The sequence below is a fragment of the Thunnus maccoyii genome, chromosome 18 (genome assembly GCF_910596095.1).
Source record: "Thunnus maccoyii chromosome 18, fThuMac1.1, whole genome shotgun sequence".
Lineage (NCBI taxonomy): Eukaryota > Metazoa > Chordata > Actinopteri > Scombriformes > Scombridae > Thunnus > Thunnus maccoyii.
In genome coordinates, this window is record NC_056550.1 from 8182517 (window position 1) to 8209928 (window position 27412).

The 27412-nt window shown below is 38.6% G+C and overlaps 1 protein-coding gene and 1 pseudogene across 1 annotated transcript; one reads left to right on the forward strand and one right to left on the reverse strand.

Moving 5' to 3' along the window:
* The first annotated feature begins 569 nt into the window (after positions 1 to 569).
* LOC121883971 (interferon-induced very large GTPase 1-like) lies at positions 570 to 27394 on the forward strand. Its single transcript, XM_042392424.1, has 10 exons — positions 570 to 720; positions 811 to 876; positions 5802 to 5888; positions 11379 to 11487; positions 17297 to 17337; positions 18677 to 18794; positions 20024 to 20058; positions 20210 to 20327; positions 21392 to 21426; positions 21565 to 27394. Exons 9-10 carry the CDS (start codon positions 21400 to 21402, stop codon positions 26305 to 26307), a joined length of 4770 nt encoding a protein of 1589 aa, XP_042248358.1. The 5' UTR covers positions 570 to 720; positions 811 to 876; positions 5802 to 5888; positions 11379 to 11487; positions 17297 to 17337; positions 18677 to 18794; positions 20024 to 20058; positions 20210 to 20327; positions 21392 to 21399; the 3' UTR covers positions 26308 to 27394.
* LOC121883977 lies at positions 14657 to 15539 on the reverse strand (annotated as a pseudogene).
* Positions 27395 to 27412: the final 18 nt, after the last annotated feature.

Below are 27412 nucleotides of genomic sequence, written 5' to 3' on the forward strand. Positions count from 1 at the left end.
ACGGAGGTGCTGGGTGTGGGTGTGTTTACAATCAGAAAATAAAATTTTCTTCTCCTCATTCACCAGCTTTCACGCTACCACCACTCGCTCTCCTCATCCATTCTCTAGCTCGCTTGACCACTGCTACTCTCTCTCTCTCTCTCTCTATCTCTATCTCTCTCTATCTCTCTCGTCTTAAAATGAGTTAGGAAGGCGTCAACAGCGTTTCAAACAGCTGTACTGTATTCTGAAACAGCTACAGTAAATAGTGAAGCTGGCCATTTCATTACTTTTTTATTCATGTAATAAATATACAAATGTCAATTAGATGGTTATCTGCATGGGAAATAAAGAAAAAGAAAAAAAAAAGATGATATAATAATGATTATAATAATCATTTGCTCATAGTGATTAATTTGACCCAGAAGGACGTGATTACTATAAGCAGTTTCCACTGTACTAACTAGCTGATGAGCCGGCCAGCCAAAGTGTGAATGAGTGAAAGAGATAGAAATAATGTTATTGACAGCTCTTTACATCCTTTGCTTTTATATGCCTCTTAAGTATTTCAAAACAATCATATCAGTAGGCATAGATTATTGTTTATAATCAGTTAATGTCAGTAAAAAGGTCACATTGTGTTGATCATAACGAAATTTTATATCCCTCAATTCCTCCACATGTTGATGGATATATGAAATTTCTTCAAAAAAGGTAGCAGCTCCACCAACGGCCAGTCAGGTGAGAAGATTTTGCCAGTTCAGACAAATACAAATTTAAAGTGGTTCTTGTAAATCTGAGTTTAATAAAATAACATGTTACTAAAAACAGGTTGAGGAGAGGGAGAGGAGTAAGATGGAGGAGACTGACAGGGCTGAAGGAGCAGGTCTGATGGAGGTTAGTGATCAAGAAGAAAGCAAGTGGGAGTTGTTTAAGCTTTCAGTTAAAATTAATACTGAATTTTATGACATAGGCCTTTTACTCATACAAGGCATAAACTACCCTAATTGATTTTATGACATTTTTAGTGTTAGAGGTTCGCACATCAAACATCAGTCTGTGTATGAATAACATTCCTAGACTTCAGTACCTTTGCTTGACCTGTGCCTGCTGTAAGTGGATGGAAAGCATTTAAGTCATACTGGAACCGTGCCTTTTACAAACTGTGAAGAGACAGAGCTATTGTTTTGATTTTACACCCATTGCTACTCTAAAAAAAAAATCCTCCCCCCAGCCCCCCCAGTAAAGGCTTAGCCCCCCTAACCATAAATCTCTAGTGACACCCCGCAAGTAGATAAAAGAGAGTTGATAATTGAGTTGACTTGATAAAGCGAGTTGACAGTGGAACGTCTTTCAATTTATTTTGTGTCTAACAGAAAAGACATGTTTAAAATGGTCAAATTATTGGAGATCAGTGAAGTAGAGATGGTGCCAGGTGTTAGGGTAAAGGACAGTGACTGCCTGTGGCCAGCTCTCAAAGGGAAGGCCCTGGAGTCAGCTGTAAAGCAACAAGTCAATCCTGGTCCCAAGTACAGATTTCAATATATCTTTTTAGACCAAGTAGTCGACTTCTACAAGATACCAACACTTATCTGACAGACAGTGAGGATGAATCAGCACTACAGCAGCACAACAATGGTTTACCAGTGCTCCACCAATCAGCCCACGAAAAACACTTACAACTCTCCAGTGTAAGACCTCTTATCAGAACCATGCTGGCCAAAACCAAAATGAACTGGAAGATGAGATGGTTTGCCAGTCTTCCTCCTCTACCTATTGGCATGCAGAGTTCCATGGGAACAGCTTGCAGAGTTCACATCATGATCAGTGGCATCACGAATATGGATGTAAGTGTTTATACAAACCGTGGCTTGCCTAATCTAGTGCTCATTTGTCCTGAAAATGTGGCTGTTGTGTGCTGCATTCTGCTCTCCCTGGCTGACACCTTCAGTCCAAAAGTCTTTCACAGACTCTTTATGAGACTCAAAGCATTGAGGCTAAAACCAGCCTACATTACATGATCCTGACTCACATAATCAAACATGGCTGTTGGCCTGACACAACTCCAGTATGTGTGGCATAGTGTGGAGCTTTTTGAAGTTCCTGAGGGATTTTCCACTAATCTGGATAAAGGAAAAGCCTGACTTATTTTGATAAGCCACGCTAATTTAAGTGAGAGTTGCGTTCCATCACTGTGGTTTATATGATTTCCTGCTCAGCAACTTATATCACTGAACTAGCCTGCACTGTGGCAGGGTAACTGTCAAGCTTAATTTAGCTGTGTGTCAAAAAATGTCCAGTGGGCTGAAACAGACTCCCAAAAGACGGTTCTGTCAAGTGTCTTTTCACACTGTGAGGGACCTTTACAAAAACACCTATTTCAGTTAATCCCTATTTTATTCATGGTCACTTTTGTTTTGGAGTGAACCCTTTTATTTAAAAGCTTAGCATTTATAATGTAAGAAATACAAGTGTGCCAATGTTGTTTTGAAGTTATTTATTCATTCAATCACTCATTTTGATCAAGCTGTTAAGGCAAAAAGAAATTTAGTTTAATTTAAGTTAGTTAATTTAACTTGAAAATATTTGTTGTGGCTCTTGTAACATCTGCATATACTGCTTTTAGTTATTATTAACAATGCATCCAAGTTCATGAGTTCATCAGATATACCTAGTTGGTACAGTAAAATACAACACTGTGGCAAGCAAGCAGTTGCAGGTAGATGAAACCTGCTTATACTTAGGTAGATTTCACCTTTACCAGCAGCTTTATTGGTAGCCACACGAGCACTGCAACAGACCCAACACCCCAAGAAGCTACAATATTTACCTCTAAACAATAGAGTAAAAGAATGAAGTCCCATACAAGTGAGATTTAATTTGTTGGGCCTCAAACCATGAGGTCACACAGAGAAGGCCTACATGTAACCTGTGAGGCCTGACCACGAGGTGCTTTTTCCTTTGTTTCCCCCGAGACAAAGGAATAGCGCCAAAATGCTGCTGACAGACAATGGCAGTCCATTGCAAACTCCATTTCCAAGGATGCTTTGCGATTTTCACACCTCAGCAGGGAACAGTCAACATACAGTCTCTCATTGGCAGAGACGCTCCTGCACAGCGGAGCGTCCTGATGACACAGCCATGACATCACCGCCCCTTTAAAAATTGAACGTGCCCTGAAGCACACGCCTTTCCCATGTCACTGAGCTAGAGGTAACTTCTGTTCCTCTGTGAGTCAGCTTGACTAAAGGGGGTACCCCATGTACGTGTTTTTCCCTCATCGAAGACTCCCCTCGCCGGACAAGACGAGACTTCGCCCGTGTTCACCCGAACACATTCCCGGATCTGAGAGACTGCTGCTGCAACCAGCGTCCTCAAATTCCCTCGAGAAGGAAGAAACGCTCTGCTCTTCTTCACCGAGTCGACTCTGCTGTTCTCTCCGCCACGCTGCTGAGAGCCAGCTGCCGTGCTTCTCGCCGACCATGCGAGAACGGCCACCGTCTCCCTCTGAGCCAAGGACAAAGCCGGACAGAAAGACGGACTACACATACACCCTGCTCGCTTTCTGAAGCGACCAAGTAAGAGGCATAAGTCTGGGCAGAGGCAGTGTTAGTTGTGTGTTCCTATCAGCATCAGTTGCTGTTGTTTAGCATTTAGCTTTTACCTTTTGCTATTGTTTGTTGTGTTGTTGACGGACCGCTGAGTCCATTTTTCCTGCTTTACTCTTAGGAGTATTTTAAGTTTGCTGCCTGTTTAGTTGTGTTCACCACGCTAGACTGTTTTGTGTTTGTCCCGCTCGGGATTACTGCTGTGTTCGTGCCATCGTGAGGGAGAAAGTAAGTTGCTTTGTTGATCAGAAACCAGACATCGTGCGTCACAGACTGCCGTCCGTACGCGCACTGTCTGTGGACAAAGGAACCGCTTCTCTTCCTCTCATGATCGCTTTCTCTCCTTCTTCCCTCTCTCTTCTGACTAACACATACACGCGCGCGCACACACAGATACACGCACCGACATCTTTTCGCACATCTGATGGTCAGATAACGTCGGACAAAGCTTTGCTTTGTCTTTCCTTATCCGCCATCAGACACATGTATTTTTCTGAGAAGTGGGTGAGTGCAAGACGCCGACCACCAGCCGGCGCCATTTTGCTTCTGTCTAACCAAGACACCGCCATACTTCTGCCATCCGGTTCTCGCGCAACGTAACTTCCTCCCATAGTCACGTCCGCGTCGCAGACCGACGACGTCATCACATCAGGCCCCGTCGCCATCTTGTCGCACACACATACATCTTGTCCCCTGCATATGTCCAACCCTGTACATAGCTGTTTGTGTTTTGTTTGGTAGGATTAGATTTTAGGATAGTTGTTTATTGAATGAAGCATTTGTTAACTTTGTTAATTTTGCTAAGTTTAATAAACACTGTTATATCTTTAAGGAGAAGTTCTTCTGTCATTATTGTGTGTAATATTGTTTGAGACTACCTTGTTTGGTTATTGGTCCCGGTTTCTGGGTGGTGCCCCGTATTTGTTAATTCATATTAATAATTCTATTAATTGTTATAATCATCTTTGATAACTGATAATTATTGCAAATAATCAACTGTGTTCCTCACAGATCCAACAGTTGGTGCCTGCAAGTAACAACTGTTCAGTGTTGACAGTGGTTTGTGTTTCAGTAATGATTTCCTGTAAGTCACATGGTTTCGGGGAAATCATGAGATAGAGCTCTCTTACTTTCACTTTTGTCCTTGTTGATTTAAAAATAATGTGCATGCAGAATTTCTTGGCTCCTTACACCTATCACACCCCCATACTTCTGCCATCCAGTTCTCGCGCAACGTGACTTCGTCCCATTGTCACGTCCGCATTGCAGACCGACGACGTCATCACATCAGGCCCCGTCACCATCTTGTCGCACGCACATACACGCACACGCACACACACATGCATTCCCCTGCATGTGTCCAACCCTGTACATAGCTGTTTATGTTTTGTTTGGTAGGATTAGATTTTAGGATAGTTGTTTATTGAATGAAGCATTTGTTAACTTTGTTAATTTTGCTAAGTTTAATAAACACTGTTATATCTTCAAGGAGAAGTTCTTCTGTCATTATTGTGTGTAATATTGTGAAAAGTGGCTGATTGAAGGAGTCAGAGCTTTAATTCAACCCTTCTTTGTTCACCCTTGAATGTTGATATCTCTCAGATATCAACATTCTAGGTGAAGTCCCATTTATGAGATTACCTTGTTTGGTTATTGGTCCCGGTTTCCGGGTGGTGCCCCGTATTTGTTAATTCATATTAATAATTCTATTAATTGTTATAATCAATTATCTTTGATAATTGATAATTATTGCAAATAATCAACTGTGTTCCTCACAGATCCAACAGTTGGTGCCTGAATTATTGATTAAGGTTAACAATATCTTATTTTCATAATTCATAATTATCTATGATAATTATGAATTATTACTAATAACCAAATGCACTACTGCCCGTCCCAACAAATTACTCAGGTAAAGGTACTAATGCATCTTCACAGTTACAGGTTTGCAAGTAACAACTGCTCAGTGTTGACAGTGGTTTGTGTTTCAGTAATGATTTCCTTTTTAAGTCACAAGGTTTCGGGGAAATCACGAGATAGAGCTCTCTTACTTTCACTTTTGTCCTTGTTGATTTAAAAGTAATGTGCATGCAGCATTTCTTGGCTCCTTCAACCTATCACATCAGACCAGATTTGTTAAGAGGGAGGGGTTTGTGAGGGGCAGACCTAGATTTTAAGATAACAAACCCCAGATCTCTATATATTGAATTATAGAGACGATTATAGGTTGAAGACGAAGGATTTCTAACAAGGAGGTCACATCTACGCAGACCAGGCAGAGCCAGACAACACATAACAAAGGTGAGTTTATACAAGATTTCCATAGTATTTGTGTAAATACTTTGTAAAACCACTTGGTTTGGTCGCTTGGCCATTAAAGTGAAGTGAGTGACAATCTGTGCATGTTTTACAAAAGATCCTGACCTTTCAAAAAGAGCAAAAACTTTAGCTTCATACTGTCATATTTCTTCTTGAAGTCTTGTCTGCTCTGACTAGTGTGAACTTTGTCTCTTTAGCTCTTTAGTTAATCAAGAAGACAGCTCCAACTGACTGTTTAACACATACCTGCTCGAAAAGGGCTGCAGGGCATCTGGACCAAAATCCATTCATAAACAGCTTATTAACATTGACAACTGCAGACTTGATGGATTACCATAAGAATCAATTATAAACTGTTCATTAAAATTCTTTTTTTTTATTGGTGGTACTGTTAACAAGACATAGTGGAAAGGAAAAAAATAAATAAAAGACAAATCAAGCAAATAGACAAACAAACAAAAATAATGACAAACAACAGCAATGACAACATCATATTACAATGAAAAAGATAGTAAATGTAGAAAGCAACTAAGCAATATGGATTGATTGTGGGAAAAGGGAAGGGGGGGTGAGTGAATGAAAGTGAGAAAAGAAGAGAGAGAGAGGAGGGGGAAAAAGAAAAAGTGAGAGCGTTAATAATTATTATAATAATAATAATGATAATAATAACAATACAAAAATATAACGTAATAATGATAATAGTCTTGTTTGATAGTATACTGTGGCGGCGGTAGCGGCAGAAGCAGCCACAATAAGAGTGAAATGGGTTAAATAATTTATATTTATATTAATTTACATCAATTTATATCTATTTGAGTTTATATCAATTAGGCTAAATTAATTTAATATGGCTATGGGGGGTGGAGCCAAACACACAGAGCTCAAGGAGGGGAGGACACCATCACCCTCCCACACGACAGCCAGCCCCCCCAGCAACACAGCCACAGCCCAGGGACCAGACCAGCTGAGACCAGCTAAGGAGTATTCCTCCTATAGTATTTGTTTGTTTTGCTTCTTTCCCCTTCTCCCCTTCTCTGTCTTTTGTTTGTTTGTTTGTTTGTTTGCTTGTCTGTTTTGGAGACGGTCCAAACCTAGTCCAGCTGGACCACTCTCAGACCCTTTGGGAGAGAGTTTGTCCAGTGGGAGGTGACCATTTTTTACTATAAGAGGCCTAGGGGTGGAGGTACCACAGCCAGCTACCTCCCGCCGCTCTCGTCAAGGACCGCGGCCATACCACCGGAGGGCACGGAGTCGGGAGAGGCGGGCGCCCCCCTGCCCCATGCCCCGCATGGCTCCACCCCCCACCGTCCTACAAATATGACATTACCCGGACTTACGACTGCCTCTACCTCCACCGCCACCACACTCAAGGACCAGAACAACAGCAGTAATAATAATGATAATAATAATAATAATAATGATTATGATAATAATAATAACATCAACAGCAACAACAATAATAATAATAGTGTAATTGATAATATCTGGAATAACAATAATAGTGATAACAATAATAATAGTATAATTCATAGTATTTGGCATAAATGACAATAGTAGTGATAGCAATAACGATAATAATAATAATAACAATAATGATAAAGATATTTAGTTTCTAAACAACAATAATTAGCCTATCATGACACATGTTGATGATATATATAAGAGGGAGCAGGGAGGGAAGAAGTAAAACAAAGAAATAAAAACAAAAACGAACGAACAAAAGTGGAAAAGTGAAAGGAAAAGTGAATTATATTAAATTTAAAAAAATTAAAAAACAACAACAAAAAAAATTGTCTGTTATTGGTTGGGTATGTGGTCTGATATGTGGTCATGTATGTGGCTCTGGTTTTGGTTATTGGATTTGGATTGGATTCTGGGTGGAGTTTTAGGTGATTAATGAATATGGTCCATGTTTCCTCAAAGGCTGATATTTTGTTTGTTTTGCAAGCTGTTATTTTTTCTATTGAGATGTGTTCTGAGAGTGAATTGGTCCAGTGAGTGATATGGCAGGAATGTTTGGATTGCCAGTTTTGAAATATTATTTTCTTGGCGATAGTTAGAGGAATCAATAACGGGTTTTTGTGTTTAGTTGGGATTGTGATATGTGTCAAGTCCCCAGCCAGCAGAGCGGTGGGGATGCTGAGATTCTGCAGCCCAAGATACTCGAGGGTTTTTCTGTGACTGTTATCCAAAATGAAAGAACTGGCTGGCAAGACCAAGTTGCGTGAAAATAATCATCTATGTGACCCAAGGTGCATTGTGAACAGATATCTGTATCGATCAATCCCATTTTAAACATTTTTCCTTGAGTGATGTGTATTCTGTGGATGGTTTTATATTGTATTAGTTGTAAATTTGTATTGGTAGTCATGGAGAAGATGTTTTTATTGATTTGTATCCAGAAATCGGATTTGGGAGATAGAGCCAGGTCCTTTTCCCATTTTGAGGTTGGGAGTGTTATGGAGGTGTCTGACAATGAAAGAAGTTTATAAATTTTTGAAATTATTCTTTTGGGGTTTGTAATTTTAAAGATTTCTTCGCTTAATTTGGAAGGCTGTAATGTGTTATTGGATATGTTGATTTTAGATTTAATAATGGATTTTAGTTGTTGATATTGGAGGAATTGGTCTCTCCCAGCCCCATACCTCTGGATAAGTGTATTGAATGATATGAACTGGTTGTTTTCAAATAAGTGGTGGAGGTGAGTGATTCCTTTTTGGTGCCATGATGGAAAGCCAACAGAAGTACAGTTGGAAGTCCAGATTGTGCCAAATCGGGGTGAACCTACATGGTGCCAGTGATGATTTGATGATTTTGTGGGCTTTCCAACAGGCTGTCAGAGTTGAGGAGATTGTGATGTTTTACATTGATTTTGTTCTATCTGTAACCATTGTGTACTGTAATTATCTTTATGGATCCATTTGAGTAAATATTGTAGCTGATTTGACAAGAAGTAATGAAGGAAGTTTGGTGCTTCTAGGCCGCCCTGTGATTTTGTGCTCTGTAAAGTTGAAAGTGAGATTCTTGGTTTTTTATTTTTCCAGTAGAATTGAGTTGTTAAAGTGTTTAAAGTTTGAAACCAGTTGTCAGTGGGGGTAATGGGAAGTAATGAAAATAGGTAGTTGATTTGTGGAAGGGTTTTCATTTTAACTGTTGCAATGCGTCCAATAAGAGTAAGTGGTAACTTGGTCCAGCGTTTAAAATCATCTTCTATGTTTTTCAGCAGAGGGGTGTAGTTGAGGTTAAACAACTCTGTCTGGAAATAATGCCTAAGTATTTGATATTACCAATGTGGAGTGGGAGAGAGGAATCTTGGGCTGCAGAATCCCAGGCATTTGCGGTCAAATAAAGATAGAATAGTGGATTTGTTCCAGTTTATTTTATAGTGAGAGATTGAGGAGAAGTTGTTGATTATTTTGAATGTTTCTTGTAATGATGTGAAAGGATCTTGTAGGTGTAGTAATAAATCATCTGCATATAAGCTAAGCTTATGTTCTGAATTAGTATATTGTATTCCTTTGATTTTATTGTTTTGTCGTATGGCTGTGGTGAGTGGTTCAATGAAAACTGCAAATAGAGATGGAGAGAGTGGACATCCTTGTCTGGTTCCCTGGTGGAGTGTGAAGCGTGGTGAAGTGATCCTGTTTGTGATAACTGTGGCCCTAGGTGAAGTGTATAGTGTTTTAATCTAGTGGATGAATGACTCTCCGAAGCCAAACCTGTGGAGGGTGGAAAATAAAAAAGTCCAGTTTACTTTGTCAAATGCTTTTTCTGCATCCAGTGATACAATTATGGTTTTGTTGTGTTTTTGCTGTGATGTATTGATCAAATTAAAAAGTCTACGGTTATTGTCTGAAGCGTGTCTATTTTTGATGAAGCCTGTCTGGTCAGGATGGATCAGTGTGAGACTCTATTGCGTTTTGCTGTCATTTATGGTCGCTCTGAGTCTCTCTCCTCTCCTCTGTTTCACCGCGGACGGGGATGCTATTCCAAACACACGGAGCTCAGAGGAGCAGAGGAGAGACAGTGAAGTAGTCTAGCTGATGACCACACTCTTACGTTACTGTTACTCAGTTGTTGGTTAACTTGGCCTACTTTTATCCACTATGTTTGAGACGATCACTGTGTTTCTCCATCTTTCAGGCCCCCTGGCCCTGTAAGCTAGTTGTGAAGGATGGTAACTCACTACAGTCAGGAATATAAGACAACCCCACTTTTTTCACACATATTTCCAGGAAAAAAAACTTGTATTCGTACCAATATGGTAAATGCTTATTCATGTTAAAATGAGTACCCTTTCTCATTATAATGAAAAAAAAAAATACTCCTCATAACAAGGTTTTTGAAATATTAGACCGACTGCTGCTGAAATGGATGTGTTTGAACGTTTGAATGAATTGTTCAAGTCTCACTTTCTTTTAAGGCTGACATAATGAAATTCTGCTCTTACTAAGCAACCTAGACGGGGTTATCAGCATGGGGACACTCTGAAGCATATTGTGTCTATCAGAGAAAGAGCCAAGCGTATGGGAAGTGTTTGTCACAATAATAGCACCTACTATTATGAGAAAACCTCATTATACAAGAAAAGTATTTCGTAATAAAGAAATACACTTCATTACATTTCCTTTAACTTTCTTGTTGCAATAAGAAACTTTTTTGTAAGAACAAAGATGTTTTCTTTTTATAAAGTGAAAAATGTAAACCATATTTTTTACTAAGGGTGGCAGATCTGCACTGCTGTAATGCAACAGAACGACACACAGTGGCGTTTGCTGATGTGACGCCGCTATGAGCCAGACAATGACATTTGTCTGTGCCTTCCAAAACCACTACAAATCACTGAGCAAAAATACATTTTTATTTTTAAAGTTTTATGATGTGACACCGCTATGGTTAAGGTTTAGGCAAAATAATAACTTGGGTTTATTGGGTTTAGGAAAAGATCATGGTTTGAGTTAAATAAGTAGCCTACTTTGTTACATTTTCCTGCCAGTTTCTCAGGATGACACCGTAGCTCTGTTTGTAAAGATGACACTATTTCCAAGTCATTTGCCACTGTAAAAAATTTGCCTTGTTTGCTCACCTTGAAACTCTATTATACACAGAAAACCCTCACTAGCATTTTATGCTAAAATCCTTCAAATAGGTATATATTTGAAATGGACCCAAGAAGTTTGTCACATCCCATTAGGTCATGCTGGACAAGACAGGGAAAAGAAAACTGTGGATAAGTAAACTTCATAAAAGTTTTACAAAAAACATTCAATTTTCATTTGAATACAATTCCTCTTGCATTTTTAATGTGTACTGTTTTAACTCACTTTATTATTCTCAGAATTGACACAACACTTTTCTGTTTATGTTGATGCAGTTTTCTTGGTTTTGGGTTCCCAGTAGAAAAGACATCCTTAATCTCAGTGAGTCTAACCTGGAGAACTAATTGTTCAATAAAATCACCTGTTTTCTTAGTGTGATCCAGTGAGTGAACCTGGTGAAGCTCAACACTCAGAAAACAATGACGAGAGAACAGGAGGAGAGTCTGAAATCACATCCGTACTGTCTGCAACCAATGACAAAGGTAATATTTTAGTCAAGAACTAAATTAGAAGTCAAAGAACATTAGAATCCCTTTTTTATTTGTATCAACTTGCAGCAACACTTTCAGAACGTTGTTTCAATGATTACAACATACTGATGTTGTTGTTTATGTTGTTGTTTCCATTGAGATTGGATCAAAAAACATCTTATTTGACCAAACAAATGTGGAACAGTTTTCATCCAAACTATATGATTTGTGTGGTCGGCACATATCTGTCATTAACATGCTTGGTCTTCAAAACATCGAAAATTCCCATTAAACAGGGAAGTTCATGCCTTTCTCTTACTGTTAACAAACGGTGTGCATAACAGCCAGTACAGTTCAGGAGTGCAGTGGTTAGAAAAAGCTTTTGGGAAAGAGTCACTTGCTTATTTAATGACAGTTGTGACTCATAAGTCAGATGAAAAATATGAAAGTGCAGTGACAGACCTGAAAGTCTATAACAGTTTTGCTGAAAAAAGGTACCACACATGTACAAAAAGTATGATGGATGAAAGAGAGATAATAGCTCTGTTAGAAAAAATAGATGCTATGGTCTCTGAAAATGATCCACACTGCTATGGTGGACTGATGTGTGATGACAATAAAGGGCAGAAAGACCTGCTGGACCACAAATCCAACAAAGCAGAAAGGATCGATTCCTCTGTGTCTCAGCAAAATCAAACAGGTGAGATTTTAATGTTGGCATCCAAGAATTAACCTGCATTGCTTCAATGAACTCTAGAAACGGCTAAAACTTGACAGACTCTCAACAAATAACTTAAATTCTAACAGGAAAAGTCTTTTACAGGTAAATAATCAGTTCTTATATCATTTCATAAACACACAACAATAAAATAGTCCACATGGAAAAACTGTCTCCTTAATTGTCCACTTAAAGGATAAGGCTTGGGATTATACTGTATGTTTTTCTCATTGCTAACAAATCTCATGTGCAGAGCCAAACCAACAATGAATTGATCCTATACTTATGATTATTGTGTGTGTATTCAAAGCCTGATATATCGTATTCCTCTGTGCTGTAGACCTCGGTTGTTGTCCAAAAACTATTAAAAACACTTCACTGAGCCACACTGCTGCACTGGGTGACATGTCCCTGAAGAATGTGATTACTTCAGTTTGTTTAAAAAACAGCTCCAAAGACTAATAACAGCAATCAAATGGAGGTCCATGGCATAGAGGAATATGATATATCAGACTTTGGATACACACACAACACTTGTACGTAGGATTCATTGTTGGTTTGGCTCTGACATGAGATTTGTTGACATTAAGAAAAACATAGAAAATCACCAGCTAAATCCTTCAATCCAGTAGGGTTTGGCAATATTTTTTGACCCGTGGCAAGTCACACCAGGCGCAGTAGATGTCGTTGTTTCCTGTCCTTAAAAAATCATTCTTAAAAGGCACCTGCAGGATTTAATACAAAAGGCAGTGAACAGCAAACCACAAATTAAAATTATTAACTACAAGCCTGTACCCACACTCATAAGTTACTGTACATAGAATGGAGATTAAATATATACTTTAGGAATAAAAGATTATACTGTGTTTCAGATGAGCGAGGTTACAGTATCTGATCATTTAGACAGGTATGAAAATGTTTTTTGTTTTGTTTTGTCACAGGGTTCAGTGGGATATGGTATCAGAAAAAGCCCATTCTGACAGCCTAAATGATGATGATGATGATGATGATGATTATTATTATTATTATTATTATATAACAATAAATGACCTGAGTCAATATGTTTTGGACATACAATATTAATCTTTTAGGCTGTCAGAATGTGTTGTTATCTGATACTATTTCTCATTGAACCCTGTACCACTAAGCTGGATATTTCTTCTTCTTTTTTTTAATATAATTTTATATCTGTCAAAATGATCTTGTTCTTGAGCAATGTTCTTGCTCGTCTTCAACACAAAATATAATCTTTTAATCATAAATTATATGTTTAATCCAAATTTTGTGTAGAGTAGTTTATGAGTGTGTGTACAAGCCTGTAGTTTCTCTTGAAGAGTGATTTTTTTCTTCTCTTGTTATGTCAGCCATAACTCCACCCCTGCACTCCAGATTGCCTACAGGCAACAAAACACACATGTGGATCCGAATTGAAGAGGGAGGTTTCACTTGTTTATTTGGCTCACATCACATTAGAAAAACGTTTACGCGTTTCGGCACAGAGCCTTCTGCAGAGCGTTTTAAGTATATAGGTTCACTCATATATACAAGGGCAGAGTTAGTACACAGCTGGGGGTTTGACCTAATCATTTGGGAGCCAATCACCCTTCTCATCCCATAGTCCTAGACACAGGGACCAATCTCAAGTATACAATGAAATCTTGTTTAAATCCACTTGCATACACATGTGGATCCCTTTTTGTGACTTGTGGGTCAATGGAAGGGCAGAAAACAAGAGATTCAACATTCAAGAGCTTTTATTGTCACATGCAACACAGCAGAAGGCAACACTGAAGGTAGTGAAATTTGAAAATACTTCCAATTAGGGTATCTAATAAAATATTTACAATTATTTAAAAAAAGATATATATATAAATATTGTATATGTGTCAGTCAATTTTATCAATCAATTTTTATTTATATAGCGCCAAATCACAACAAAAGTCATCTCAGGGCACTTTTCACATAGAGCAGGTCGAGACCGTGCTCTTTAATTTACAGAGACCCAACAATTCCCCCATGAGCAAGCACTTAAGTAAGGAAAAGGTAAGGAAAAACTCCCCTTTAACGAATAGAAACCTCAAGCAGAACCTGGCTCTTGGTGGGCGGACATCTGCTTTGACCTGTTGGATTGAGACAGAGAAAGAAAGAGGGGGGAGTGAGAGGGGGAGTGGGGGGGATAGAATAACAAAAATCATAACAATAACAATAACAGCAGCAATAGCAGTAGCAATAGCCAGGGAAGGATGCCAACAGGACTGTGAAGGACTGCGAAGGCGCGGCCTGCAACCCAGGGTTTCCTGCGAGATGAGAAAACACAAAAAACTCCAGGGAAGAAGCCAAGTTAGTAATATGCATTGATGTTACATGAATGCATACAGATGGAGAGGAGGAGAGAGGAGCTCAGTGCATCATGGGAAGTCCCCCGGCAGTCTAGGCCTATAGCAGCATAACTAAGGGCTGGCCCTAACTATAAGCTTTATCAAAAAGGAAAGTTTCAAGCCTACTCTTAAACATAGAGAGTGTGTCTATCACCCGGACCGAATCTGGAACATGGTTCCATAGAAGAGGAGCCTGATAGCTGAAGGCTCTGCCTCCCATTCTACTTTTAAAGACTGTAGGAACCACCAGTAAGCTTGCATACTGGGAGCGCAGTGTTCTAGTGGGGTAATACAGTACTATGAGCTCTTCAAGATATGATGGTGCCTGACCATTAAGGGCTTTGTAAGTTAGGAGAAGGATTTTAAATTCTATTCTAGATTTTACAGGAAGCCAATGTAGCGAAGCTAAAATGGGAGAAATATTATCTCTTTTTCTAGTTTTAGTTGGTAGTCAGAATGCAGTTGCATTCTGGACCAGCTGGAGAGTCTTTAGAGACTTGTTAGGGCAGCCTGATAACAAGGAATTGCAATAATCCAGCCTAGAGGTAACAAATGCGTAGACTAGTTTTTCTGCATCTTTTTGGGACAGGATGTGCCTGATTTATGCGATATCACGTAAGTGAAAAAAGGCAGTCTTTGAAATTTGATTTATGTGGGAGTTAAAGGACGTATCCTGATCAAAGATAACTCCCAGATTCCTTATGGTGGAGCTGGAGGCCAGGGTAATGCCATCCAGAGTAGCTATATCATTAGATAATGTGTTTCTAAGAAGTCAAGGGCCAAACACAATGACTTCAGTTTTATCTGAGTTTAGTAGCAGAAAATTGCAGGTCATCCAGGTCTTTATGTCCTTAAGGCATGCTTGGAGTTTGTTTAACTGATTGGTTTCATCTGGCTTCATTGATAAATATAATTCGGTATCATCTACATAACAATGAAATGAAATTTACGGAGTGTTCCCTAATAATATTAATATTATAGAAGCATATACAAGGTGAATAGAATTGGTCCAAGTACAGAACCTTGTGGAACTCCATGTCTAACTTTTGCCCTCATGGAGGATTCATCATTAACATTAACTGAAATCGGTCTGATAAATAGGACTTAAACTAGCTTAATGCAGTTCCTTTAATGCCAATTAAATGTTCCAGTCTCTGCAATAGGATTTGATGGTCAATTGTGTCGAATGCGGCGCTAAGATCTAACAGGACAAGTATGAAGACAAATCCTTTGTCCGATGCAGTTAGGAGGTCGTTTGTGACTTTCACCAGTGCTGTCTCTGTGCTATGATGCGCTCTAAATCCTGACTGAAAATCCTCAAATAAACTACTGTTATGTATAAAGTCACATAACTGATTAGAGACTGCTTTCTCAAGGATCTTAGAGAGAAATGGAAGGTTAGATATAGGTCTATAATTGGCTAAAATGCCTGAATCAAGAGTACGCTTCTTAAGAAAAGGTTTAATTACAGCTACTTTAAAAGACTGTGGTACATAGCCTGTTACTAAAGACAGATTGATCATATCTAGTAAAGAAGCGCTAACTAAGGGTAAGGCTTCCTTAAGTAGCCTAGTTGGGATGGGGTCTAAGAGACAGGTTGATGGTTTATCTGAACAAATCATTGAAGTTAGTTCAGTCCGAATATATGTCAGGATTTACAGCTGTTTCTAAGGTGCCTGTGTTTGGGGAGAAATCAGTGCCTGTTGAGGGCAGGAGGTGGTGAATTTTGCCTCTAATAGTTAGAATTTTATCATTAAAGAAGCTCATAAAGTCATTACTTCTGAGAGCTATAGGAATACATTGATCAATAGAGTTATGACTCTTTGTCAGCCTGGCCAAAGTGCTGAAAAGGAACCTAGGGCTGTTTTTATTCTCTTCTATTAATACTGAGTAATAGGCGGCTCTGGCATTACAGAGGGCCTTCCTATATGTTTTAAGACTATCTAGCCAGACTAAGCGAGATTCTTCCACTTTGGTGGAACGCCAAATCCTTTCAAACGCCAAATTCCTTCCAAATCCTTTCAAAGGATTTCACATGTGTGTATTATGTATGTCCAAAAAGTCTCAGAGTTCAATGCCATCTACTGTGCCCGACCTGCCACAGGTAAAAAAATATTCCCAAATCCCTCTCACTTAATCCACTCCTCGTAGTGCTGCAGTGACCAAGTGAGGCATCAGACACTCTGAGCCTCTCACATTTTAGTCCACCAGGGGCTGCTGTTGGGCTTTCCAACACAGAACTAAACTAACTAATATTTTCTCAAACCTTTGAAATTAGATGGTCTGGGTCATTGATAATCATAGCCTTTGGCTTCCCCAAAGACAGATTCTGTAAAACTTACACAGGTACTTATAATATCATTAAATATTGTTCCCTCAGACAATAAAATGATTAAGTTTGTGAAGTATTTTAATTGCTATAGTGTGAGAGTATGGTAGCACGACTTGTCAGCAAATCTGCAAAGGTTTATGGTATGGTTTGTTTTGGATTACATTGACAAATTACATATTTTTATTGTCATGTTGGTGATGATTGAGATTATTGTTGTGTCGCTTCTAACCTTGGTAAAATCACCTGCAGCAATAAAAAGTAATTTAACTCAGTAAATTAGCAAATAAAATGTGCTGTTGATGGTGACAAATCCAATGTTATTTTGTTTTTGTTTTTAACTTTGCAGTTGTGTAATCTTTTTTTTTTTTTTTTTTTTTTAACTTGGTTCTGCAGTAGAGGAGTTGGAGGAGAATGCAGCTGAAATCAAGGCAAAGGTAAAAAAAAAAAAAAAAAAAACATTATTATATAGCAGCATTTACTTTCTAAAACTAACTATTTATTTCTGAAGTGAGTCAGATCAGATTTGGGGCCCTATTTTAACGATCTAAAAGCGCATGGCGCAATTGCATTGAGGATGTGTCCAAATCCACTTTTGCTATTTTAACGGCGGAAAAATGGTCGATGCGCCAGGCGCATGGTTCAAAGGGGTTGTCCATAGTCTCCTAATTAATCATGGGTGTGTTTTCGGCGTAATATGCAATAAACCAATCACAGTGTCATCTCCCATTCCCAGGTGCGCTTGCACCTTGGCGGATTGCTATTATGACGGCGCATTTGCCAAGTAGTAAGGAGGAGCGCTTCTCTGCAGAGAAAACGGATCTGCTCGTGCGCAAAGGGAAAGCGCACGATCCATAACGAGCACACTGGCCTCTGCTGCTCCTGGACCCTCCTGTGGTCAGCCACAGACCACCAGTTTAAGATCCTGTTCATTAATTTGTTGCAAATTTATCTTCGTTTGGTTTTTGAAAAGGTTTTTTTTTTTTTTAATTATAGCTTTGGTTTCTTTAAAATCGTTTTGTTCAGTCATGGAGTAACAGGTCAAATCAGCGGGGTTTTAATTGCTGAAAGTATGGAAACCTGATCACTGTACTCTCAAAAATGTTAAAGAATATCTGTTAAATATTGTTCAAAAAATAAAATTAAATTGTTTTCACCTTATTTATTTATGTTCCTTATGTCATCATGTGTCGACGCTGCAGGAAAGTTGATCTGTGTCTGAAAACAATGATTAAACTAACGAAGGAAATAAATCTGCACAGCTTCTAGCTGCTACCAGCAGCAGGATCAGCACCTTGGAGAGCTGATCAAGTCCTGATAACTGTGTTCATGATTCTTTACATGATTAAAATTAATGATTTAATTTTTGAACAATATTTAACAAATATTCTTTAACATTTTTCTGCCGTTAAAATAGCAAAAGTGGATTTGGACACAACCTAAGTGCACTTGCGCCATGCGCTTCAGACCATGCGCTTTAGATCGTTAAAATAGGGCCCTCGATCTCTAAACAGTGTTTCACCGCGGTGGGTTTTTGATCAGAAGTGTCGTTTGGTTATCTCATAGCTGTTTTTTAACCAGTTACCACTAAAAGAGAAATTCTTAATCTCAAATGCTGTAACCATGTGAACAAACCTGACCCTTCATTGTCATACAGCAGCTTTTATTTTTTCTAACGCCACTACCTCTTAACCTGTTATTGAAGTCATTTTCATTTTTAGTCTAGACCTGGACAGATGTAAATGAGAGGTTCAATAAAATCACCTATTTTCTTAGTGTGATCCAGTGAATAAAGCTGGTGTTGCTCAACACTCAGAGAAGAACGATGACAACACAACAGTAGGAGGAGAATCTGAAATCAATTCTGTAAAACCATCTGAAACCAACGAGAAAGGTAAATTCATTGTGAAAACATTGATTGTACAGTAACATTATTTTGCAGTAAAATTATATATATTCAATTTCAGATTTATATAAGCTGTATAACTTTTTAAAAAACTAAATTGAAACAATATATTTAGTGTAGAGGAGATAAATCTTTTTGAATATACATGTCAGGGAAGAACTTCAAAGACAATTATTGATTTGCACTTTTCATTTATTGCCTGTTTTTTTACAACCTAACTTTGTTGAAAGGAGAAGGGAAACCCAACTCAACTGGTCAAGGCAGATGGCCGTCCACCTAGAGCCCGGTTCTGCTTTAGGTTTCTTCCCGTTAAAGGGGAGTTTTTCCTTGCAGCTGTCAAGTACGGTCTAGACATGTCCTATTGTGTAAAGTGCCCTGAAATGACTTTTGTTGTGATTTGGCGCTATATATAAATAAATACATGGATTGAATTGATTGAACAGGTTATGGAGAATCCCTTGAGAGCACTTCTAGCGTGTCAGTAGCTCAGCTTTATCCCTGGCGAACATCCCCTACTCCGGGAGTGATGTCAAAATGAGAAAATGTGTGTCATGTAGCAGGTGGATATGATTCTCCTTGTTGAGACCTGCTGATTGATGTAACCATGGAGCAGAGGAGAGAGACTGAAATAGGGATGGAACTGACCTGTGTGCTGGTAGTTGACGTCATTTTTTTCTTCTTGAAAACAAATAATTTTAAAAACATATGTACGAAATAAATGTTAGTGAAAAACCCACTATTCCTGCTTTGCCAAATAACGTATTTGGATTCCACATCACCCCTAGTAGGCAGTGAAGAGTCAGATAAGAAACAAGGGGAGAGAGATGGGTATAACATGCAACAAAGGTCACTGGCTGGAACTGAACCAGGGACGTTGTGGTTATGTAGCAACACAGTAACCATCCGGCTACTGAGGCAATCCATCTTCAAACAAAGTTTTAAATACATTTTTGCACCAATGGAGGGCTGTGTATTCGTCCCCCATCACTTAAGTTGAAAGTGCATTGTAAAAGGACCCTTAAGTGGCCAGTGTGAACAGGAGGAATGATTACAGCAAGAAAAACATGTGTCAATGCTCATTTCGGCATCTGACTATTGATCTAGGACAGCCTTGAAAAATCTAGAACCTATCCTTTCACCAGGAAGGGTTAAATGACTAAGCACTATTCATTTTATGTTTGATCCTGCAATCTTCTTGTTGTAACATTTCCCTGCAGTAGATGACCCGGAGGAGAGTACAGCTAAAACAGAGGTGAGATCTTTTGACCCTTCATTGTCATACAGCAGCTTTTATTTTTTCTAACGCCACTACCTCTTAACCTGTTATTGAAGTCATTTTCATTTTTAGTCTAGACCTGGACAGATGTAAATGAGAGGTTCAATAAAATCACCTATTTTCTTAGTGTAATCCAGTGAATAAACCTAGTGTTGCTGAACACTCAAAGAAGAAAGATGACAACAAAGGAGAAGGAGGAGAATCTGAAATCACGCCTGTAAAACCATCTGAAACCAACCAGAAAGGTAAATTCATTGTGAAAACTTTGATTGTACAGTAACATGAAATCCAAGTTGTGTCCAAAATTGCTTCCTTGTTCACTCATTCACTACTCCCTATATAATAGACACTCAATGGTTTACTATTTAATGAGCAGTAAATTGAGATTTCTGACATTTATGAATCATCGTCATTTTGCATCAACACTGACAGGTGTAGAGCATTGATGTAATTTTCAAATGCAAAGCATTGAATGGTGGGATTGTTAACAGACAGTATTTTTTAATCCATGGACACTACTTTTTTGTTCCATTTTGAGAAGTTTGGAGGGCACTATTGTGTATGAATTTCACACTTATTAGGCGGCATTCATACTGAAAACAGCGCCAAACAGTGCAAGGTGCTACATTGGTAGAAGTGTGTTGTTTAAGGTACCAGTGAGACAGTGAAATACAATCAGTACAATCCAAGAAGTCAAGTTGGATATACAGATTCATGCATTTAAAGGTTTATTAGACACCTCACAGCAGTTTGTTATACTCAAAGACAGGATTTTACAACTCTAGAAAGTTATCATAATGGCAAATATTTTATCTTTCATTGCAACAATTGTGAGATAAAAAGGTAGAAATGCTGCGTTCACATTACTAAGGAACCCACCAGGATTGTGTGTGCTTGTATGTGATTTGTCAACACAGTGAATGACATCACACTCTGTTTCAGCAAAAGTTGAGCACGTTCAACTGTTCAGCTTTCCTGGATGACAAAACTGGTGATATGCCAAACTCTCTGCAGTGGCACCCCCACTGCATCAACGCACTGTCCCCGTTCAAATGAATGAGAGGGCTGCATTCTTTAACTTAGAGCTAATGTCAGTCTGAACACCACCTTAGATTTCAGACACTAAAAATAAAATGGTGCACAGTAACTATAGTGTTCTAGATAGCAAATCAGGAGTCATTTTGGGCACAGCCACAAAAAATAGAAAATTACTGACAATAACTACAAGATTATTAATAGAAAGAAAAACATATTGGTTCAGTGGTACTTTGCTCTGTCCCTCTAATAATGCTAAACTGTTGTATTGTAGATACCGATATGGATCTGAATGGAAACAAGGATAAGGTAAGAAGCTTAAAATCTAGCTTAAAAATAAATACTCCTCAAGATCTTGTGATCATGAGGAGTATTTATTTCATATCTATATGATTATATTTATATATTTTTACATACAGTAAATGGTTATTTATCTATTATTTACAGCAGTCAGTCAACATTTCTGAAAAGAGCGACAAGAAGGAGCAACATCAAACAGAAATTAAACAACTGCTCAGCAGACTTCATCTTCCAGATGAAAATGAACAAAAGTTGACACCAGCTGACTTTCTTAAAATAGGTCCATCTGTGAAACAGCAGAATGACACATCTGAGAAAGATCTCGCTCACACTTTTCTTCAGACGCTGATGATGTTAGACTACAGAGCCAGATATATTCCTGTAAGACAAGACAGTCCTGAGGTGAGCCACTTGAAGCCTTTCCCAGTGTTAAAAACTGTTGAAACAGAAGACAGTGCATTAGATGCTCTTTTCAGCACCAGTTTAGACTCTGATCAGATAAAACAGTCTCATGTGCATCCAATGGATGTTCAAATGGCAGTATTTCACTGCTCAGACAGCTTTCTTAAGCAGAACATGATTACAAAGCTATCACAGTGTCAGTACGCCTTACCTTTGCTTGTTCCTGACCCAGTCACAATGGATGTTGAGTGTCCTCTGTGGACATTCAGACAAATAAGGAAAAGCTGGAAGATAACTCAAACCAAAGAATTGAAGAGTATGCCCATTTACAAAGCTAAGACACACATGGTGTCATTTTTCCGTCTTGGTTCACTATCACTGTCTAAATCTCAGCTGATGAACACTTTGATCAACGACCGCCACAGCACCTTCTTCCATAGAAACTGCCCAGGAAGCACCAAATTTCGCCATTTGTTGGACGGTGTGGCAGAGATTGCATGGTACTGCCCTGCTGGAAAACCCAATGATGCCTTCACTGACTGCATTGCCTTCTGTAATCTTCATGGTGATGCTATGATGATTGAAAAACAGCGAAAAATACTGACAGAAAAATCTTCAATCAATGTTGTTCTGTTACCAACTCTGGAGAAAAGTAACAAAAGTACTTCAGTTGTCTCAGACCTTCTCAAGTCTCCAAAACCTCTTATTTGTCTCATTGTTGATAATGATTGTGGTGCAGCTGAGATGAAAGAGGGAAAATACAAAATGGGTCTGAAAGACAAAAGCCAATCAGATGTTTCCAAGGAACTGAAAGGAATCATTGGAACAATCTTGTCTGGATCACATACATCCTTCCAGCTAGAAACCATGGCTGAGGTCTCTGGAATCAGAGTGGATGAAAATGACACAGTCTGCCAAAAAGGAAAATCTGCTGCTATGAAAATAGTGAATTTACTTAAAGGGATGGATGTTTCAAAGATCAAAGATGAATATCTGCCTTGTCAAGGCAAACTGTGGCATGACTGGTGCAAAATAAACAAAGAACAGTATCACCTCAAAGGGAACATTGAGAAGGAGAAATGTAAAAAACAACAGGAACTGGAGAGAATACGTCAAGAGCAATGTAATGCTTCCTTTAGTAAACTGATGAAGTTGTTCACTGAAAGCCTCTCGTCTCTGCCATCAGAGGAGAGAGAGTATTTCCTGAAATGGATTCAGATCTTACTAGATGCACTTTCCACAGATGATCTATCTTCAATTCTCCACAAATATGATGAAAAATGGTCTGAAGTCTTGGATTTGAAGAAGAAACATGACAAATCTGATCAGCTAATAAGCAAGCAAACTGAGCTTGAGGAAATATCAGCAAAACTGCAGTCAGCTACTTTTGGTTTAGAGCACATCTTTAGAGAAATCGCACAGATCTATGAAGCCCATAAATCTCTGCAGAAACAAACAATGACGGAAGAGACTCACTGGTCTAAATACCCTGAGCTGGCTGCAGAGCTGATGATATCAGGATACTCAATGGAGCTGATGGATGGTGATGCAGGTCATGTGTCTTTAACATGGATCTCTAGTCTTTTAGATGAAGTCATCAAGAAACTGGGAGATCAGAGAGTTTTTGTTTTGTCAGTTTTGGGTTTACAAAGCAGTGGAAAATCAACCATGCTGAATGCCATGTTTGGATTACAGTTTGCAGTAAGTGCTGGCAGGTGCACCAAGGGTGCCTTCATGCAGCTGGTCAAAGTGTCAGAGGAGATGAAGAAAGACTTTCAGTTTGACTATGTTCTAGTGGTGGACACTGAAGGACTGCGTGCTCTTGAGTTGAGGGGTAACGCCACTCTTCACCACGACAATGAACTGGCGACATTTGTCATTGGTCTGGGAAACATGACATTGATCAACATCTTTGGAGAGAGTCCAGCTGAGATGCAAGATGTCTTGCAGATTGTTGTTCAGGCTTTCATGAGGATGAAGAAAGTTAAACTTTCCCCAAGTTGTGTGTTTGTTCACCAGAATGTTACAGATATTGCAGCTGCAGAGAAAAATATAGATGGAAAGAGACGACTGCAAGAAAAACTGGACCAGATGGCTAAACTAGCTGCTGAAGAGGAGGTTTGTTATGCTGAATGCTTCAGTGACATCATTTCATTTGATGTGAAGGAAGACGTGAAATACTTTGCCCAACTGTGGGAGGGAAGTCCACCCATGGCTCCTCCAAATCCAGGTTATAGTGAGAGCGTCCAGGATTTAAAAACCATCATCCTCTCTAAAGCTTCACAGTCTAAAGGGACAACTCTCTCACAGTTCAAAAGCAATATAAAGGACCTGTGGAATGCCCTTCTGAAAGAAAACTTTGTTTTCAGCTTCAAAAACACACTTGAAATTGCAGTGTACAGAAAACTTGAAGTCCAGTATGGGAATTGGACCTGGACCCTGAGGAGCAACATGTTGACCATTGAGAACCAGCTTTATAACAGAGTTGAAAATGGAAAACTTGACAAAGTTGAGTTCAGTTATCTTCAAAAGGAAATGAGCAAAACATATGAAGAAATCAAAAAAGATATGAAACTGTACTTTGATGATGACAGAGACAAAGAAATGTTGGTTCAGTGGCGAGGCCGATTTGAAAGCAAAATCAAAGAGTTTCATGATGAACTTGTGAGAGGAGTTAAAAGAAAACTGGATGAAGTCATTGAGCAGAAGAATGCTTGTAAAAAGATGGATGAAAAGAAAACAGAGTTTGAGAACAAGTTGCTTCAAAAGAGCAAAGAACTCGCGCATCAGTTAAAATTCAAGGCTGAAGGTGAAGAGGAATTTGAAAAGCAGTTCAACAGTGTTTGGAGTGGCTGGGTTACTAAATTAACTGGAGACACTAAACCTATTGAGGACATCAAGTTGGAAGACGACCAGTTAACTATCCTGTACGGCCTTGGTATTGAATGGCCTCTCATTAATGATTCCAAAACCTCTGACAAATACAAAAACATATCAATGATTGGGGATTATTCTCATTATGTAACCCTAAAGAAGAACCAAAGTCTGGGTGACGTGGTTATTCAAGTAGCTAAAACAATGGTCGGGAAGGGGCATCTTCCATGTGAAGAACAAAAACTGATCAGATCTCTCATTGATGATTTTATACAACAGTCCCTTGATGAAATTAAGAGCAAACCTGTCGCTACAAGAGGCTACAATCCAACTTACTTGCAAGAAGCAGCCAACAGTGTCAAAATAAAATTAACAAACTTTGAATCTAAGAGTAAATATGCTTTTAAGAAGGAGTTTACAGTTGATCTCTTACTGTATGTGTTTGACAAGGCAGGAACTTGGATTTCAGAGTGCCACAAGAAATTCAAGATGAACAATGATGCGCTCACTTATGTAGAAAGCAAGAAACAGGAATATTACAACATTTTCAGAAGTTTCTGCAAAGGAAACTCATCTGCTGTTGTGCTTGGAGAACTGATCTGTGAAAAACTGAAGGTTTCCACTGTTGAAGCTGTCTGGAACAAAACTGCCATTGATCTTGTCGGAGAGATGAAGTGCAGTTTCCCAGCATTCAGTGGGAACAGGTTGAACTTGGAGAAACATGTGTTGAAGTCACTGGCAGAGAAAGAAGACTTTGATGGTTTCATCACCTACATCAGATGTCCAAGGGACCAAGCAGAGAGTTTCATAAAAGAGGAAGTAGAGAAATACATCTTCACAGAACACAAAGCCAAAGAACTGACTATACTCAAGAAAAATGTTGAAGATATCAATAAACTTGTGAGTCAAGTTTTGTTCAAAGCAACAGAGAAAGTCAAAGCTCAGAGAGGAGACACAGACATGTGGCTGAAGGAATTTTCCAGTTTGCTTAATGATGAGCTAACATTCAACACCATTTCTTCTCAAAATTTCAGTGACATAAACGAATTTGACTTTCTTAAAGAAGAGATAGAGAAAGGACTTCCATCCATCATTGACGAGATGAGCAGCCTCTCATTGGATAAGATGAAGGAATTCAGGCTGAAGCCAGATCAAATCCTCATCGATCAGCTGTGTAACTGCTGCTGGGTAACATGTCCATTCTGTGCAGCTGTTTGTACCAACACCCTGGAAAATCACAGTCCTGACGATCACAGCGTGCCTTTCCATCGACCCTCTGCAATCAATGGATGGCACTATAGAGGCACAGTGGAGATGTGCATCAATTTCTGCACAACAGAAGTTGCAAGTGATCACAGTTTTTACCCTCATCGTGTTTCAGAAAAGACCATTCCCTATAAACTGTACCGAACTGGTGGCCCAGAATATGCTAACTGGAGAATTACTGCTGATGAGTCTAAGCTGACGTACTGGAAATGGTTTGTATGTCGATTTCAAAAGCAGCTGGAAGACCACTATAACTTAAAATTCCAGGGCAGAGGTCAAATCCCCAGTGAGTGGAACAATCTCTCTAAAGAAGAAGCTATTAAAAGTCTGGATGAAATGTGTCAATGAGCCAACACAACACAACTACAACCGTGTTGAAAATTATGATAATGTTTTGTTTTCATCAACCAGATTTATGCTGATTTTATAATTGACAGGTGAATTTGTCTGTGAGTAATAAATGTGAACAGTCAGTGAACTAATACATACAGAAGGCTTTTTGACTGTTGAACACACATCTGGTTGCTTGATTGAAATCGACACGTAAAACAAAATAAGGGCACAAGAACAAAGCAATTTGAAGGATGTTGCGTCTCATAAAAACTTAATATCAATTTGTCATCTACAAAGTCAGTCAGTGAGAATTTCTGGAAATGCAGATAGTTTCCATAAATGTAAAAGCAGAACACAATATGTTGTTGTTTGTTTGCTTGTTTTTCACAGAAAGAGAATTGATGTAACTACTTTGTGTTATATGTAAGATGAGTCAAAGGATGGACATTTTATCTTAATTAAATCAGAATATATGAAGTTTAAAGTTCTGATTTTCAATGAAAATGGAAAGAGTTGTGAGAGGGTTGGTGAGACACCTGTTGTAAGAAATTATTTTTTTACAATGAGGAACAGAATTTCTTTGTTAACATGTTTAACAGTCACATCTCAGAATCATGTCAAAGAAGTTTTGTCTGTTTGTAAAAACTTACAACCGATGCTTTATGTTTTTAAGTATTTGATGTGTTCAGTTGTGTAATGTTTATCTATTTTCAACCATTCTGTTATTATTTGCACATTAGTATTTTTGTAGATTTGTTTAAGTGAACTTCTGCTCTGTCCGAGCTATTCAGATATCCAGAGTTAATGTAAACTGTGTCATTCATATGAAGAAAATGTTTCTAAAAGATTTAGTCATTTATTAAACTGATCATTTAGTGACATCACAAAAAAAACTTATGTTATCAACAAGCATAATTAATCATAATAAAAATGATTACTTCATATCTACTACTACTATCTACCTAAGGTTTCTTATTGTTTCTTAATGACAGTCTCTATTAATACATTTAACACCTGTCATCGACCACAGTGCATTTATGTTTTTATTGTATTATTTTACTGAAGTCTGAATCAAGAGTGTGAGATCAAACATTCAAAATAATGTCTCTCTCTCTCTAAA